At 45.6% G+C, this 17,422-nt stretch overlaps 3 protein-coding genes across 6 annotated transcripts; 2 read left to right on the top strand and 1 right to left on the bottom strand.

Moving 5' to 3' along the window:
- The first annotated feature begins 115 nt into the window (after nt 1–115).
- On the top strand, nt 116–7,831 carry LOC6537389 (myotubularin-related protein 13). Its single transcript, XM_002097909.4, has 11 exons — nt 116–267; nt 622–735; nt 796–899; nt 965–1,285; nt 1,346–2,311; nt 2,377–3,386; nt 3,454–5,024; nt 5,088–6,681; nt 6,766–6,890; nt 6,952–7,034; nt 7,093–7,831. Exons 2-11 carry the CDS (start codon nt 681–683, stop codon nt 7,183–7,185), a joined length of 5,922 nt encoding a protein of 1,973 aa, XP_002097945.1. The 5' UTR covers nt 116–267; nt 622–680; the 3' UTR covers nt 7,186–7,831.
- Nucleotides 7,723–10,081, bottom strand: LOC6537390 (glycine receptor subunit alpha-4). Of its 4 annotated transcripts, none has more exons than XM_015192840.3 (7): nt 9,927–10,081; nt 9,469–9,749; nt 9,215–9,398; nt 8,827–9,136; nt 8,547–8,681; nt 8,097–8,476; nt 7,723–8,047 (listed from the first exon to the last, which is right to left on the bottom strand). In XM_015192840.3, exons 2-7 carry the CDS (start codon nt 9,579–9,581, stop codon nt 7,889–7,891), a joined length of 1,281 nt encoding a protein of 426 aa, XP_015048326.1. In that variant the 5' UTR covers nt 9,582–9,749; nt 9,927–10,081; the 3' UTR covers nt 7,723–7,888. The 4 variants fall into 4 exon arrangements, with proteins under 4 accessions (XP_015048326.1, XP_039231426.1, XP_039231424.1 ...); XM_039375492.2 differs by having other exon boundaries at nt 9,886–10,071; XM_039375490.2 differs by having other exon boundaries at nt 9,469–9,800; nt 9,861–10,071.
- A 346-nt stretch (nt 10,082–10,427) lies between these two features.
- On the top strand, nt 10,428–16,124 carry LOC6537391. Its single transcript, XM_002097911.4, has 10 exons — nt 10,428–10,587; nt 10,784–11,736; nt 11,804–12,697; nt 12,768–13,606; nt 13,665–13,817; nt 13,876–14,279; nt 14,336–14,549; nt 14,605–14,805; nt 14,867–15,235; nt 15,298–16,124. The coding sequence occupies exons 2-10, from the start codon at nt 10,851–10,853 to the stop codon at nt 15,415–15,417; spliced, it is 4,080 nt and encodes a 1,359-aa protein (XP_002097947.1). The 5' UTR covers nt 10,428–10,587; nt 10,784–10,850; the 3' UTR covers nt 15,418–16,124.
- The last annotated feature ends 1,298 nt before the right edge of the window (nt 16,125–17,422 follow it).

Below are 17,422 nucleotides of genomic sequence, written 5' to 3' on the forward strand. Positions count from 1 at the left end.
AACGCCAAGTTTACCATTTTTCAATTGATCTATTAAGCGCGCGCCGATTAATTTGTAGCACAGTCGAAAACTATCGATAGATTGAGAGCGCCAATAAGATATCGACACATTCCATCAGCTGATGCATCAAGTGTTGGCTAACTCGTGAAAATTATTGTGTATTGCATCTATCTTTTTCTATGCGAACTTAAAAATAATAATTATTGCCCCGAATTCCTTGAGATTTGCTGGCAGTTAGCGGGGATTTCGGCTGCAGCCGGCTGCGAGGTGTGTGCGCGGATATATATATATATAGATTGGCCCGTCCGATTCCCGGCGAACTATTCCACTTTGCGTGGCGGGGTGTGGTTAAAGAAAAAAAAAAGAGTGAAGACCAAGACTCGTAAAGCCTGAAAAACGCCTCCGGGCGCCATAGACAATACAATAACAATTCGGCCCCTCGATCGCCGTGGAGCTAATCATTTATGCCGAGCGCAGAGACGGAGTCTAATTAGCATATCAAATTGAATGACGGCATTGGCGAATAGTAGCCATCTGCCGCTGCCCCAGCCACAAGAACGAAACAAAAAGCAAAAAAAACTCAAAATCAAAATAAAACATCTTCAACTCTTTGTTCCACAGATTTGGCTAGTAAAGAGCCGTAGGATCCTAGACGACTGGCCGGCAATGTGGTGGGCAAGATGTCCCGACTCGCTGATTACTTCGTAATAGTCGGCTACGACAGCGATAAGGAAAGTGAGTAGTACATCCCATATGTCCATCAGCCTTAATTAGCAACCATTACCCTTTCCCCAGAAACTGCCAGCAATGTGGGCGGCCAGCCGACATGCGGCAAGATCGTTCAGCGCTTTCCCGAGAAAGATTGGCCGGACACTCCGTTTATCGACGGCATTGAATGGGTGCGTTTCCAACATTCCACACTTAATTCGTAGCATATCTGACTTTTACCTTATCATTCCGACAGTTCTGCCAGCCGCTCGGCTGGAGTTTATCGTACGAGAAACAGGAGCCCAAGTTCTTCGTCTCTGTGCTGACGGACATCGATGCCAACAAGCACTACTGCGCCTGCCTCAGCTTCCATGAGACGGTGGCCATTACGCAAACGCGCAGTGTCGACGACGAGGATGAGACCATCGGGAGCAGCAGGCTGCTGGGAGCCACACCCTCCTCGACGGACGGCATCACGTCGACATCCACGCCGGCTGCCATTACGCACCACAGCGTCATGTATGCACCAAAATGTCTGGTGCTCATATCGCGCTTGGACTGTGCCGAGACATTTAAAGTGAGTTCAGTACTCTGAGCTAAGAAACTAAGATTTACCCATATTTTTGCTTTTTTGCAGAATTGTCTCGGCACCATATACACGGTGTACATTGAGAATCTGGCGTATGGATTGGAGACACTCATAGGAAACATTCTGGGCTGCATACAAGTTCCTCCAGCGGGTGGACCACAGGTGCGCTTCTCCATTGGAGCAGGCGACAAGCAGTCGCTTCAGCCGCCACAGAGCTCATCCCTGCCCACAACCGGAAGTGGAGTCCACTTCCTTTTCAAGCAGCTGGGCATCAAGAATGTGTTGATACTGCTTTGCGCCGTGATGACAGAGAACAAGATACTGTTTCTTTCCAAGTGCTATTGGCACCTGACGGACAGCTGCAGAGCTCTGGTGGCATTGATGTATCCCTTTCGTTATACTCATGTTTATATACCAATTCTGCCGGCGCCACTCACTGAAGTGTTGTCCACACCCACACCATTCATTATGGGCATACATAGCTCACTGCAAACTGAGATTACGGATCTACTGGATGTTATTGTGGTGGATTTGGATGGAGGTCTCGTTACCATTCCCGAATCGCTTACTCCGCCTGTTCCTATTCTTCCCTCACCGCTGTGGGAACAGACGCAGGACATGCTCAGCATGATTTTGTTTCCAAACCTGGCGCAAGCTGATCTGGCGTTTCCTACATTAGAACGGCCTTCTGCTATGGCCAAGACTGACGCCCAGATTGATAAGGAACTTCGCGCCATATTCATGCGCCTTTTCGCCCAGTTGCTGCAGGGATATCGCTCTTGCCTGACAATCATTCGGATCCACCCAAAGCCAGTCATCACCTTTCACAAGGCAGGATTCCTCGGTGCCCGCGATCTGATCGAGAGCGAATTCCTGTTTAGGGTCCTGGACAGCATGTTTTTCACGACATTCGTCAACGAACGAGGACCTCCCTGGCGTTCTTCCGATGCCTGGGATGAGCTCTACAGCTCAATGAATGAACTGCTTAAATCGGAGTCGCAGAATCGGAATCTCGTAAGTAGATCCCAAGGATTCAAGGGATATTTATGTATGACCCTCTGTATTCGTCTACCTTTCAGATACTCACACATATCCAGGAATTGGGACGAGTATTATATGAAAATGAGGGCACTATCGCTCACATCAGCTATGCCCAAAAGGTACTGCGTCCGCCGGACGGCGCATTCCAGCGCATACATCAACCCGCCTTTCCGCGCATTAGCTCGGAAAAGGTCGAGCTTATCATACAGGAAGGAATACGCAAGAACGGAGTGCCACAACGCTTTCATGTAACACGTAATCAGCACCGGATTATTCCGATGGGACCCAGGTTACCCGAGGCTTTAGATGTGCGTCCCAATGTCCAAAACTCCGCTCGACGACTGGAGGTGCTGCGTATCTGTGTGTCATACATCTTTGAGAACCGGATCACAGATGCCAGAAAACTGCTGCCGGCTGTAATGCGCACCCTGATGCATCGGGACGCGCGCTTGATCTTGTGTCGCGAGTTCTTTGGATATGTGCACGGCAATAAGGCAGTGCTGGACCATCAACAGTTTGAGTTAGTTGTGCGATTCATGAACAAGGCACTGCAAAAATCATCGGGAATTGATGAGTACACAGTGGCTGCGGCTTTGCTGCCCATGTCTACAATCTTCTGCCGCAAGCTTTCTACTGGAGTAGTGCAATTCGCGTACACTGAGATACAGGATCACGCCATCTGGAAAAATCTGCAGTTTTGGGAGTCTACGTTCTTTCAGGATGTCCAGGGTCAGATAAAGGCGTTGTATCTGCTTCATCGCCGTCAGAACGAGCATCAAAAGGAGGCGAACTGTGTGCTGGACGAAGTTCCTCTTGAGGAGCCCACGGCTCTTGAAATTACAGCGGAGCAGCTGCGCAAAAGTCCCAGCATCGAGGAAGAGAAAAAAGCCGAGCTAGCCAAGTCAGAGGAGTCCACGTTGTACAGCCAGGCGATTCACTTTGCCAACCGTATGGTTTCCCTGCTGATTCCCCTGGATGTCAATGTGGATGCAGCCAGTAAGCCAAAACCGGCTTTTCGTCTGGAGGAAAATCAGAGTGTTTCAAATAGGTAGTACTTAATAAGTTTCTAGCATCGATTTTATATTTATATATGTATTTTAAATTGTAAATTACAGTATTATGGGCTCACACAGCCTAAGCGAACATTCCGACGAAGGATTCGAGGAGAACAATGCTTTGGAAATAGGTGTCACGGTTGGGAAAACCATTTCACGCTTCATTGACTGCGTTTGTACCGAAGGTGGAGTGACCTCCGAGCATATACGCAACTTGCATGACATGGTGCCGGGTGTTGTGCATATGCACATCGAGTCCCTGGAACCGGTTTATCTCGAGGCCAAGCGTCATCCGCACGTGCAGAAGCCCAAGATTCAAACGCCATGCCTGCTTCCTGGAGAGGACCTGGTAACCGACCACCTGCGTTGCTTCCTTATGCCGGATGGACGCGAAGATGAAACCCAGTGCCTGATACCCGCCGAGGGAGCCCTTTTCCTCACCAACTACCGTGTGATTTTCAAGGGTTCCCCTTGCGATCCCCTCTTCTGTGAGCAGGTGATTGTGCGCACTTTTCCGATTGCTTCCCTGCTGAAGGAGAAAAAGATATCGGTGCTGTACCTGGCTCATCTGGATCAAACGCTGACAGAAGGACTGCAGCTGCGTTCCAGCAGCTTTCAACTGATCAAGGTCGCTTTCGATCCGGAAGTAACTCCCGAGCAGATTGAGAGCTTTAGAAAGATATTGAGCAAAGCGCGCCATCCGTTTGATGAGTTTGAGTATTTTGCGTTTCAATCATACGGCACCATGCTCCAGGGAGTGGCTCCGTTGAAAACAAAAGAGAAGTATTCCACCTTAAAAGGATTCGCCAAAAAAACATTGCTCCGCGGGGCCAAAAAGGCTGGATTCAAGCAGAAGCAGCAGACCAAGCGCAAATTGGTTTCTGATTATGAGTACGGAAGTGCAGATGCGCAGGAAACGCAGTCCATCGACGATGAGCTGGAAGATGGAGATGAGTTCGAAACCCAAAACAATGCCATGCCCAGATTGCTAACCACAAAAGATGTCGAACGGATGCGGGAGAGGAGCTATGTGCAGGACTGGAAGCGACTCGGCTTCGATGCGGAGTCGCAGCGCGGTTTCCGTATAAGCAATGTTAATACCAGTTATGCCACCTGCCGCTCCTATCCGGCGATAATTGTGGCCCCTGTGCAGTGCAGTGACGCGGCAATAATGCATTTGGGTCGGTGCTTCAAGGGCCAGCGCATACCACTGCCCACATGGCGGCATGCGAATGGAGCGCTGCTCATACGAGGGGGTCAACCCAACAGCAAATCGGTCATTGGCATGCTGAAAAACACCACGGGGAGCACGACAAACGCTCATCACGATGTCACGCATTATCCCGAGCAGGATAAATACTTCCTAGCCCTCATAAACACAATGCCTAAGCTAACGCCCTTGGCTCTCAATCAGTATTCGGGCATGAATCTCTCGATGAGCTCTTTGATAGGCCACGGCTGCTCCGAGGATCGACATCCTCTTACTCCGGAACTGTCGCGCAAACATAAAAACAACCTGGACATTAGTGATGGCAACAAGTCCTGTCAAGGAGGTAAAACCGGAACTATGAAGGGAAATTCTAAAAACTCATCGGCACATCCTTTTCGCAAAATGCGGCTTTATGCATTGGGTAAGCATGAATATATTTCTCTTCTAAAGCTAACATTTTCTAATATTTATTTTACATTTAAAGGAGAGAAATCCCAAGCCAAGTCCAACATGAATGTAGACTTTTGCGCGGACTTCATTCCCGTGGACTATCCGGACATCAGGCAATCGAGACCGGCCTTCAAAAAGCTGATACGCGCCTGCATGCCATCACACAATACCAACGAGGCGGATGGACAAAGCTTTGCCAAGATGGTGGAGCAGTCAGACTGGCTGCAACAGATCTCCTCACTAATGCAATTGTCTGGCGCCGTGGTGGACCTGATCGATTTGCAGGAGAGCAGCGTGATGCTGTCTCTGGAAGATGGCTCCGATGTGACCGCCCAACTCAGTTCAATAGCCCAGCTGTGCTTGGATCCCTACTACCGAAGTCTGGACGGATTCCGTGTGTTGGTTGAGAAGGAGTGGTTGGCTTTTGGTCACCGCTTTGCGCATCGCAGTAACCTGAAGCCCTCGCATGCGAACACAAATATTGCGTTTGCACCCACTTTTCTGCAGTTCCTCGATGTGGTTCATCAACTGCAACGCCAGTTTCCCATGGCTTTCGAATTTAATGATTTCTATTTGAGATTCCTGGCATATCACTCAGTGTCGTGCCGGTTCCGCACCTTCCTCTTTGACTGTGAGCTTGAGCGATCGGATTCGGGGATTGCCGCAATGGAGGACAAACGAGGATCGCTTAATGCAAAGCATATGTTTGGAGTCGGTGGTATGGCGACCAATGGATCAGACGACGAGTGCAGCGTGTACCCCCTGGATATCAGAAGCCAAAGGGCACCCGCTCCCCTGAATCGCATTGGTCACTCAATCTTCGATTATATCGAACGGCAGCATAACAAGACGCCCATATTTTATAATTTCCTATATTCGGGTGATAAAAGCATGACGCTGCGACCGCAAAATAATGTGGCTGCTTTGGATCTATGGTGTTATTATACCAACGAAGAGCTGGCCCAGGGAGCGCCGTACGATTTAGAAGTGACCACTGTGGACGACGAAATCGATCTGTCTGAGACGAAGGGAAAACGCATGGTGATCACCGCCGGATACGACAACATGGAGAAGTGCAATCCCAACGCCTACGTTTGCCTGCTGAGCGAGGTCAAGCAAGCGGAGACGGAGCGAGGACACCTTCCCCAAAAGTGGCTGCAGGTGTGGAACAGCTTGGAAGTGCCCCAACTGGAGCCAGTTGCTCGCAATGCATCGCTGGGAAACATCTTCGTGCAGACGCATCAGCACAAACGCTCCACACTGGAGATCATCATGAAGGGTCGTCTGGCAGGTTACCAGGACAAGTACTTCCACCCACATCGTTTCGAAAAGCATCCATACACCACGCCCACCAACTGTAACCACTGCACCAAGCTGCTCTGGGGGCCGGTTGGCTACCGGTGCATGGACTGCGGCAACTCCTATCACGAGAAATGCACGGAACACTCCATGAAGAACTGCACAAAGTACAAGGCCATAGACGGAGCTGTTGGGCCGCCGAATGTGAACATGTCGCAGGGCGACACGGCAAGCATCGCTTCCAGCGCGGCCACAACGGCGCGCACCTCAAGCCATCACTTCTATAACCAGTTTAGCAGTAACGTGGCCGAAAATCGGACACATGAGGGGTGAGTTTTGTGTGGCTAATTAATGGGCAAATTATGAAATGGTTTCCTAAATATATTTCTTTGATATTTTGTAACTTCCTATAGACATTTGTACAAACGTGGCGCTTTGCTCAAGGGCTGGAAACAGCGATGGTTCGTGTTGGACTCTATCAAGCACCAGCTTCGGTACTATGACACTTCCGAAGATACCGCTCCCAAGGGCATCATTGGTAGATATATATATATTATGTTGATTAAGAACTTTTTAATAATAGCTCAATTTGCTTTTAGAACTGGCTGAAGTCCAATCTGTAACTGTTGCACAGCCTGCACAAATTGGCGCAAAGGGCGTAGATGAAAAGGGATTTTTTGATGTGAGTACAATAGACAATGCGAGCACAAGAACCTATTTATAATTACTTTTGTTTTTAGCTTAAAACATCAAAGCGCATCTATAATTTCTACGCAATCAATGCAAATCTGGCACAGGAATGGATCGAAAAGTTGCAGGCATGTTTGCAATAGGTAGATGATGCAAAATCATGCTTTTTTCACCACATGAATTTCGTTAAATTTCCTTTCTGTTTTGTTCGGCGATCTGAAGTTTTGTTATAGGATAAATCAGTATGTTTCCAGTTCTACGTATTAATATTTTGAATCTGTGGCTCTGCCATCATATCATAGCTAAACTTAAATAGCTCAGTTTAGAATTCCCTTAGTTGATTTGAGAAATCGCTCGCACCCATTAACATAAATGTTAGCAACAATTATGCCAAGCAACAAGCGAAACTTTAGTTAAAGAATGAAATCCATTTGTAAATGTGAATGTAAAGAAACTATAAAATTATGTGATTATATAAACAAACAAAAATCAGACTATGATAAAATAACGATAAAATGGAAAAGCCACGCCCGCAAGTTTTTGATATAATTTTTTTATATATATACATATATCCTTATGCCTAAACTATATAGGTTTATAGTGAATTTACCAAAGATTATTCCACCTTTGTTGCGCAATTGAAATGCATTTCTTGATTGCTTCCTTTAAACTAAACCCTATTATTAAACGCTTTCCTTTATTTATACACTACATGGTAATCAATATATAATACATACTTTAATGCAATTATTTGTGGCTTACAAACGATAATATACATTTTTAAACAAATGCGCTTGGTATTATCATTGTTTACGCTCTATTCCTTCGGAGAATCTTTTCCATCCATCATAGGAACGTTGTCCAGTAGACAATATTGAGTATAAAGAACGAAAACGGGAAGAAAAAGCGCGAGAATTTGTCTATATAAATGGCTGTGGCATGGCCATGGCAGAAAGTGTCGTACTGGGGCTCAATAATCGATTCGCGATGATGCTGTAGTGCAGACTAGGAGTTGTCAGCTTGAGAATACCTCAATACATTTCCTCCAACTCACCTTTAGATCGTCCAGGTCACTGATGTTCTCATCCGAATACCCCTTCATTGCCTTCGTGGCCACCGGCCCCATAAAGTTATTGACCACCGCAAACTCCATTAGAGAAAGGAATACAAACACCGAACAGGACGACATCCAGACGTCTATAGCCTTCACATACGATACCGGCGGCAGCGATTGCTGCGACTGTGTATTCTGGGTGGCCAGGGTCAGCAGTGAGGTCACTCCCAGAGTTACACGGGCCGGTATCGCCTCCGGTTTTATCCAAAACGATATCCACGACATAACCACGATCAGAGCCGAGGGAATGTAAGTGTGGAACAAATGGTAGCCCAGGCGTCGGCGCAAGTTGAACACAATGGCCAGGCAGGTGAAGTTACCTTAAAGTATTATTAAGTATAATTATTAAATAAATATAATATATTATATTTAAGATGTTGTGAGCCTTACCTGTTGAGTACTCTATGGTACAGTCGGTTGTGTAGTTATTTGATATGTCTAGCTGCGGCAACTCAATCTCCGTATTAACCACAAGTGGGTCGGTCATGTTCCAAATGAAAACCAAATCTTCCACCGTATGGGATACTGCCAATCAGAACTCGATTACTTACGGCATCAAACAGCACTCTTTCAACCACATTAATTGTGACTCAAGAAGCGGAATGGAATGTTCCAAGCGATACAGGACTTGCAGGGAGTGAATAGGGATAATCATTGCATTGCCACCTACAACTCTCGATCATCATGGAGCAGATCTGGGTGTCATGCGGATAGGACTCAAACTTCATGGCGCACGACAGGACCAACGTGAGTTTGGACATATAGAGCAGCGTTTTGTCGTGGTACAGCCAGAGATAGTGATTGGGAATGCTCATCTCATGGAAGGTGACCTTTTTGGCGTTCTTGAAGAAGCAATCAGGCCGCCAGATGCTGTGCAACCAGTCGACGTCCAGTATGCGATACTGCTCACTCATGTTCTCAGGCAACCGCAGGCGGGGATCACGCCAGCTTTGTGCTAGGAAGATGTCCGTCACATAGGTCTGCAGGAGCATGAAAGTGCAATTAATGTTTGGTGATGAGTATTGGACTATTAAGGGCCATGGAAATATGCGACTGACCATAGACTCCTCGTTGATGGAGTCCAGCGAGAGGACCGTGACATGGAAGTAGACTACTGTGGGCTGACCGAGCAGCTTAGGAGCCCGGTTCTTGTCGTACGTCTTGGAGGGAATGGGCAGAATGTCCGGGAGCGAAAGACTCGACTCGTAGTGGGAGACCAGCTCGGCGCTCTCCGTGTTATTTCTGCATATGTGGAACAGAACAGCCCTGTGGCGTAAATCTGATGAAACTGGGCAAACGCACTCGGACTCACCTGTAACCATGAACACAATGGCACTGCTGGATCGATTGCTCCAGCGCGTGCAAATATATTGCCAACGCAATCAGGCACCTGAATTCTACCAATTTGCTAGCTGGGCTTTGCATTATGAACACACTACCTTCGGCTCTGATAATGTTCCACTGGGACTCATTGCACCGCAGTCCATGTCAGTACCCAAAGTAGCTCATCTCTGGGTGCGCTTGGATGGAAGTGGAGGTGAACTTGCTTGCTTGGTGGATTAGTTGGCGAGGAATTATATTTTACTTGTCGCGCTGCAAAAACCAATAAACAAACGGCAGAGTTATCGCGACGATTGTGATGTGCTGCAAAGTGTGATAAATTAATTTCTAAGGTTTCATTCGCTTTCATTGGCATTCGCCTACACTACTTTTCAAATTGACAACTGACCCCGGGCCAGCGAAATGGCAAAGAGGAAATGATGTGCGTACCGACTGACAAGGGCATTAATTTAAATGTACACTCTGTATTTGCGAGAAATATATGCGAAATATGAAAAACCGTTTCACTGCGCGAATTAAGCGAACTGGGCGCCAACTGTCGATGTCAAAAATGATTTTATCGTGCAAGTTCCGGCATTTGCTTTCGAGAAACGTTTTCACAAACTGTTCTGGATTTGGTTTTAGCTTGGAATCACAAATATTTCCAAAATACAAATACGTTTTTTTCTACATTTTAAGTAAAAAGACGACTGAAAGTGGAATATTAATAGAATTTATGTTAAATTGGCATAATGAACTCTTCAAGAAATATTTTACTTTAAATGTTCAATAAACGTTGAAATTTTAAATAAAAGATAATAATTTAAAGAGAAACATTTGAAAACCGGAACTTCCCTTTGATGTAACGAGCCGCGTTGCCAGCCACTTCCCCCCGTCTGGCAGCTCTGGCGCGCAATCATCTGTTCGCGGAACTGGCAACTCTATGAGGTCAAAATATTGATTGTTTCACTTGCCAAGAGCCTTTTTTTTTTGCAATTCTAAAATGTACAAGTGGCGAAAAATCCGCACTTAAGGCCCTGAAAGCACGCGTAAAAGAAAACGAAAATCACCCAGATCGAAAGTAACATGGAATCCTGCGATACAATCGCAGGTGAGTGCCAAAATCGGCGGGTTGTAAATTTAATCCCGGTGCTATTTTACAAGGGGGTGGTGGGTCAGGGGTCATTTTCCTTTGTGCACTGGCGCGATTTCGCTGCGGCGCATTGTGCAACTTGTGGATATTGATTAATAGCAAGAACGCCGAGATACACAAATAATGGTTTGCCGACTTTTGAAATTTTCCATAGGTAAATAGACGAAAATCACTGCGTAGATAACTCTTGACAAGTGCGAAAATCACAAATCGAAACGACCATGGAATCCCCACTGTTGCCCAAGGCCAACAACAATCTGGGCATGGACAAGATGAGTTCCAGCTTGAACAGCAGCACCTTGGAGGACACCACGCCCAGCGATTCGGGTGTACAGCTCTTGGACTCGGAAAACAGCGATGTGATGGTAGAGTCCATTTGCTCCTATGAGGAGAACGTGAGACCTATGCCCCTCCCTTTGATGGATCCAAATTCCAATGTGACTGCAGCGCCGGATGAGTCTATGACCATCAGCGAGTGCTCTACGTTTGACACCACAGAGAAGATTGTATACCGTCGCAAAGTGCACAAAGCTGCGTCCGCTTCTAAAACTCCCAAAAAGCGAGTGTCCTTCCACGAGGACATTCTGAAGAACACTCGTACCGACAACATTCACATTGAGCATGGCTTCATTACCTACAAGAACGGACGGAAATTGGCCTTCGCTAACTCAGCGGGCGTGGCCGGTGCTCCAGGACGATATTCGTGGTGTCCGGATCGGGAGCGTCCGGAAGGACCAAATGAACTCAGCGCCGCCGGCAGGGAAGACGATGGCGAGGAGGCTACCGGCGGCGGAGGCGCCAGGCGAAAGAGACATCTGGTCTACCGAAATGCCTGCTCGGATGTGCTGGACTATGACAACATTTTTGACACGGACGAGGCGCCCGGTCTTCACTATGACACCTCAGGTGTCTTTGAGTACGGTCCAGCGACCCTAAAACAAGAGGAGCAACCCCAACTTTACAAATGCGTATGTAGCAGCTCCAACTCTAGTTTGGATTCGGACGAACAGGACAAAAACTCCAATGCGAATCGCAAGCAGTACGAGCAGGCTAAGAGCAGCTCCTGTGATTGCATTGGTATGAGCAATGCTAACAACAACCTAATCGGTAAGATATATAACATTTTATTACAATTCATGTGACAAGTATTGATTAATGTTTGTATCAAAAATAGGCGACAATTGCTACTATTCCGAGCCCAATATCGGAGATGCTGACAGTCCCAAAGTCAAGTCTGTATGGAATAAGGAGAAGAAGCCAAAGTCGAGCTGCTTGAAGAAAACTAGGCTACAAACAAATGTCATTCTTGAGCAGGATCTCAATGGGCGGGTGAAAAAGTTCAACGTGCACGACATTAAACACCAGCTGCTGGACAATAGTAGCAAGATGATATTTGGGTCGCTGAAGAGCATCTTTACCATGCCATTGCCGGAACGCGGAGTTCCAGAGGGCTCCGAGGATCTGCAGGCGGTGGTGGAGTGTGTCCCAGAGTTGGAGCAAACACCAGAGCACAAATCGCGGCCAGTGACCGAGTCACCACCTCTTAAAGCTAAGCCATTTCTCAGCAAGAGTCTCGACGGCAGCAAGCAGGCACAACCAGTTAAGAAATTTGTGCACAACGTTGATGAGCAATTGCGGCATAAGAACGAAGACGATGGTGCCAGCTCCACGGAAGCCTCGCCAATGGAGTCAAAACAGTCACTGATGTTGCACCGCCAAGAGGAATTCGATAAGGAAACAGTGCCAATTGGCAGCGCACAGGGCGAGTTCCGCAGCAAGTTTATAATTAATTGTGAGAGCACTGTCTTCGAGCACACCGGAGTATCCTACGAGACGGGGGATCTGCAATCCGAACTCTCATCCGGCATTCAGCACACCAGTGTAGCCAGTCTGCTTGAGCAAAACACTCCTATCGCAGAGCCGGCAGCTAGTCAAATTAAGAAATCATTTTTGGATGCTCCCATTGCCAAGACGTTTAGTAATTTCTTTAGAAGCTTCAAAGACAGCTCAAGTGCCGTGGCAACACCAGTTGTAAAGGACGAGCAGGCAGTCACAGATAACTATTTTGGTGAGCAAAGAGTATTTATTTAATTTAATATTTTCTGCGATAACTAACACATTTCATTACGCTTATATAGCTTCAAAAACCACTAAGCCGCAGCAACAAGCACCACCCGCAGGCAAACTTCAGCGGAATTTTTCCTCATCCACCATATCCGAACCTAGTTCCAACACCAACACCAGTTGCAACCATCAAATCGCAATGAATCCGCAGCTGGGCAACGCGGAGCGTCAGTCCCGACACCTTCCTTCGCCGCTCAAGAAGCGTGGACAACCCCTACAGCCGCCCCGTTACTACGACCAACAGCATTCACACCAAAGCCGGAGCCTCCATAGCCCCAGTACCTACCTGGCCGCTGGACGCGGAGGACCAGGAGGCAGTGGACGGGACTCGAAGAGCACTATTCTCAGCGAAGAATTCGACGATATCCTGACTATAACTACCACAGATACGACTAATGCGCGCTCAATGGACAGCGATTTGGTCATCGTAGACTACACAGACGTGGACTATGGTCATTTGCTGAAGCCGCCAGCTCCTGCGGCCAAAACTTCACTTATTAATCGGTTCCTTCGCAATGTCACGCAGAAGAAAATTATGGAAACCTCCATACGCAAGAATAATTTCTTCGCCGATAAATTGCGAACCGAACAGAGGCATGCAGGTTCTGATCTATATGTGAAGGGTGCGCGCCCAAAGAACTACGAGTTGATCGATGACTTAAATGCTGAGATTGCCATGGAGATTGAGATGTGTGGCACGAACTCGCCGCGCCGGGAACTAGCGATAAGTTTGGATAACGATTTCCAAGGCAACTTATCCAATTTCGAACTTGGTATCGGGGAGATCTCAATCGATATATTCAAAGGCAAATCCTTGCTCAATCTAAAACAATCAAATGAGCAGCTAATGAAGGTAGATCGTGATTTAAAAAAGTATAACAAACGACTATAAAAACTGCTAATCATTTCAGGCTTTCAAACTGTATACAGGATACAGTGTAGATGGCATCATGACACCTGTACTTGTCCTACTCACTGATAAAACTCTGTATGTGGTGAATATGGAACGCAATAGTCTGTGTGTCAAGTTCGTTTTGGCGTACAAGGACTTGGATGTCATACTGGTAAATGTTAATGGATGACTTCGTTTTGATATGCTAGCTTATACGACATATTTTTCAGATGGGACCTTTTGGCAACACAGTTTTGCTTAGCAACAGCAATCGGGATATGCAGCAGGTCCTTCTCGCAGGTGGACCCTATCCAGCCGGATCCCTGGTTGCCAACCTGGAGTTGTGTGCGCGACGCAGTGGATCCACCCTACCTGCAGTTGGTCAACTTACTCTAGAACATTTGGCTCCACTCCAGGCCTTTGTGCGTGCCAACAGCTGTGTTGGCGTAGCGGAACATTGGATGTTCTATGCAGTGGTTAATGTGCCAGCTGGAGGGTCTATGATAGTCGAATCGCCAAGCGAACTGCTGGGACCCTCAATGAAGGGATTCCTCATGCACCGACGACTTAGGCAGACCACCAGCACTTCATCTTCGAACAGAATATATTGGCAACCAGGATTCTTTTTACTAAAGTTCGTAACCCTTCTATATATAAAGAAATTCAATTTAATGTGTATTTATTGCTTAGAGCTGGCGTGTTGTATATGTTCAACGATTCCACCCAAAGGCTTCCCAGCTGGGCCATGGCCCTTGCCGAGTGCCAAGGCGCCCGGCGAACTGTGAAATCGGAGCGCCCCCACTGCTTCGAGATAACGCTAAAGGGCGAAATCCTGCAAATGGCAGCGCCCGACGAGTATGTAGCCTCCGAGTGGCTGCAAGCCCTTTTACAATCTGCCAGTAGCGTAAGTAGCTAATTAATAATTAAAGACCTTGTTTTCAATTTATTTTTGTGTTTAGGTTTTGGTTCAAGAAGAGAAGCACAAAACCCTTGGATGCACATTAATCGTCACGGAAAACCATTTAATAACCCTGCGTGAAGACTTTTCGGCTCCACTTCGAAAAATATGCCAACAGGCGGATAACAAAACAACCATTCAGGAAAATAAAGAAATCTTGCTTGAGGAGGATATGCTCAGTGTTTTTGAAACCAGCAGCTTGGTAAGTGTGCTTATCGTATCAGCAAATCGAACTTCGTAATAATATTGACTTGAACTTTTAGATGGGTTCCACCATCAGTACGCCAACGCGTGGCACTCAGCATTCATATTCATCGTTGAGCTCCACGCCCACAAAGCAAGGAAACGAGGCTGCAGCTCCAAAAGAAACTGTAGCATCGCCTGGAAAGTCGCAAAGAATGACCAGTGTTTACGGAAAGAACTCCGGCCTAGCCATACTCACTTGTGCGGACATCAAAGAGATGACTGGCATTAAGATAACCTCGCGGAGCGAGACTTGGTGGTGCATACTGGAGTTCTCCTGCCAGGAGGCACCCCTGGAAAATCAGGACGATTTGGTTATATTCTTTGCCAGCAGCATGGAAATGCAACGTTTCCTGCGGTTGCTAGAGCAACTTTGGCAGTCTAAGAATGTATGTTTCTCGTTGATTATTAAGCCTTAATTCCGAAATAACCAAATGTTACACTTTTACAGAACGATCTGTTTCCAATAACCATACTAGACGACGGTGACTCTCTGGCCGACCAGTATAATCAACTCTATATGGACACAAATAGGGCCTGGGAGCCATTGCTATCAGCTGCGCTGGGTTAACGTGGCTATAGCAATAAATACTCCATTTACAAATAGAAAATTATATTTCCATATACATAACTCAAGCGTTAAATATTCTATCCTGAATACTCAAATAGCTAATGAACAAAAAGTATTGATATTTATATAGTATGTATGTATTATGTGTTATGATTTTGTAATGCCTGCCTCCGCTTGACTCATTCATTCGTTTGCGCTTAGTGACATCTCATTTGAATAATTTTTGTGATATTAAACTTAAAGTCTCTGATCTTTGGTATTATCTTTTGTAGGATTTTTACTTTCTATTGATTTTCTACATTCGTTATTTTTTACCTTTTATAAATACATTGTGTACAAATATTGCACAGATAATAAGAAACAAAATATTATACATAAATATGTACGTAATCTAACTTATACTGAATATTGAACAAGTAATCGGTAATGTTATGTTTTGGGGGTGCTCTTTTGGTCCAAGGATCATATCCATATGATATACGACAAACAATATGTGGCTATTTATAAAATAAACAAAACAAAATCAACATTTATAAATGTGTATTAGGAGAAGTGTGTAAGGTGGAATTAATCTTATTTTGCAATGCTGTGCCTGTCCTTTTCAATTAACATAGATTAAATTCCCCTCCCAACGCCCGACTTTTCGCCGTAAGCCTTTCAGCCCACTAAAAGCTCATGATAATTAATAAAACCAATAAACGCCATTACAAAACGATTTTTTATTTCATCCTAAGCTCGCTTATGATGGTCCTTGACATTTTCAATAATTGCAAGTGGTGAAAGGGTTTACAGAGGAAAGGGTTTTCTCCGCTCTAAGTCGGGTATGCTGCATGGTAGGGTCCCATACGAATGGGTGTGAGGGAGATGGAAATGGGGGGTCTTGAGAGGATGCTGAATAAGGAAACAAGTTGCATACAAATATCCTAACATCAACATACATTGTGTACATGTACATACATATGTATGTACATTCATCCGTATATCGAATTATCTGCAGGTACATTCTGTACCCATGTGTGGAAGTGTATCTAAACATTTGATAGTGCCGGTGATCGAGTTTTTGGAACATTATCCGATACTCAGTAAATATCCATCTTCTAACGCTCGACAATAATTCATAATTGAGAAATGTGCATATAAATTCTAGATAAACACATGTAACAGTTGCAATTGCTCGAAAATCAAGCTAAACAAAGCATTGCATTCAAAGGTTCAAGCGCGGCAGAAAGAGAGAGAGAGGAGAGAACGAGCAAGTGAGTGAGAGACGAAGCACGGAGAATGTGAGAGAACGTAAAAAACTCCAACCCTCTGTATTAAACGAGTAGAAGACAAGACTGCAACAGGAAAAAACAAGAATGAGAAAAGACATACAGACATGCACACACAGGCGTTTATGCAAGTGCACGTGTATGTGTGAATTAACACATAAAAACTAAGGTGCAGTCGAATCGACTTGCCAGTCTCCTGCGCCTTTATTTTTGCTTCTTAAGATCTCAGTTTTCAAAACTAATTTAATATTATATTAGGTAACGCTTAAGTTTATCTACATTAAATTATATTTATAGCTAAAAAAAAACATTACAGACACATGTCATTATTTAATATCTACTCAAGACGTATAGAAAGACTTTTCATTAATTAAACTTTTGTAAATGCCTCTTTTCGGGTTATATACATATTTATGTATATACATATAATAAGTACTTATCTGTCATCAAAAATCATGATGAAGACGGATTACCAACTTGGAAATGGGTCGAAACTCTAAGGGGGAGTTATTTTACCGATCTCTAACCCCTAGCTGTGGGTCTGCAGAACATGACAGCACTTGGAATCCGAAGGCAGGAGAACAGAGGCAGAAGCAAAAACAGAATCAAAAACAGAACTTGTCTTAGTTCCACGGCCTGCTTTCTTTCGCCGCTGGACTCACTTTCATTAATACAACATACAGCCAGCAGAAGCAGAAGCAGAATCGAATGCAACGAGAGCAATGCGCTCGAGAACG

The sequence above is a fragment of the Drosophila yakuba genome, chromosome 3R (assembly GCF_016746365.2).
Source record: "Drosophila yakuba strain Tai18E2 chromosome 3R, Prin_Dyak_Tai18E2_2.1, whole genome shotgun sequence".
NCBI lineage: Eukaryota > Metazoa > Arthropoda > Insecta > Diptera > Drosophilidae > Drosophila > Drosophila yakuba.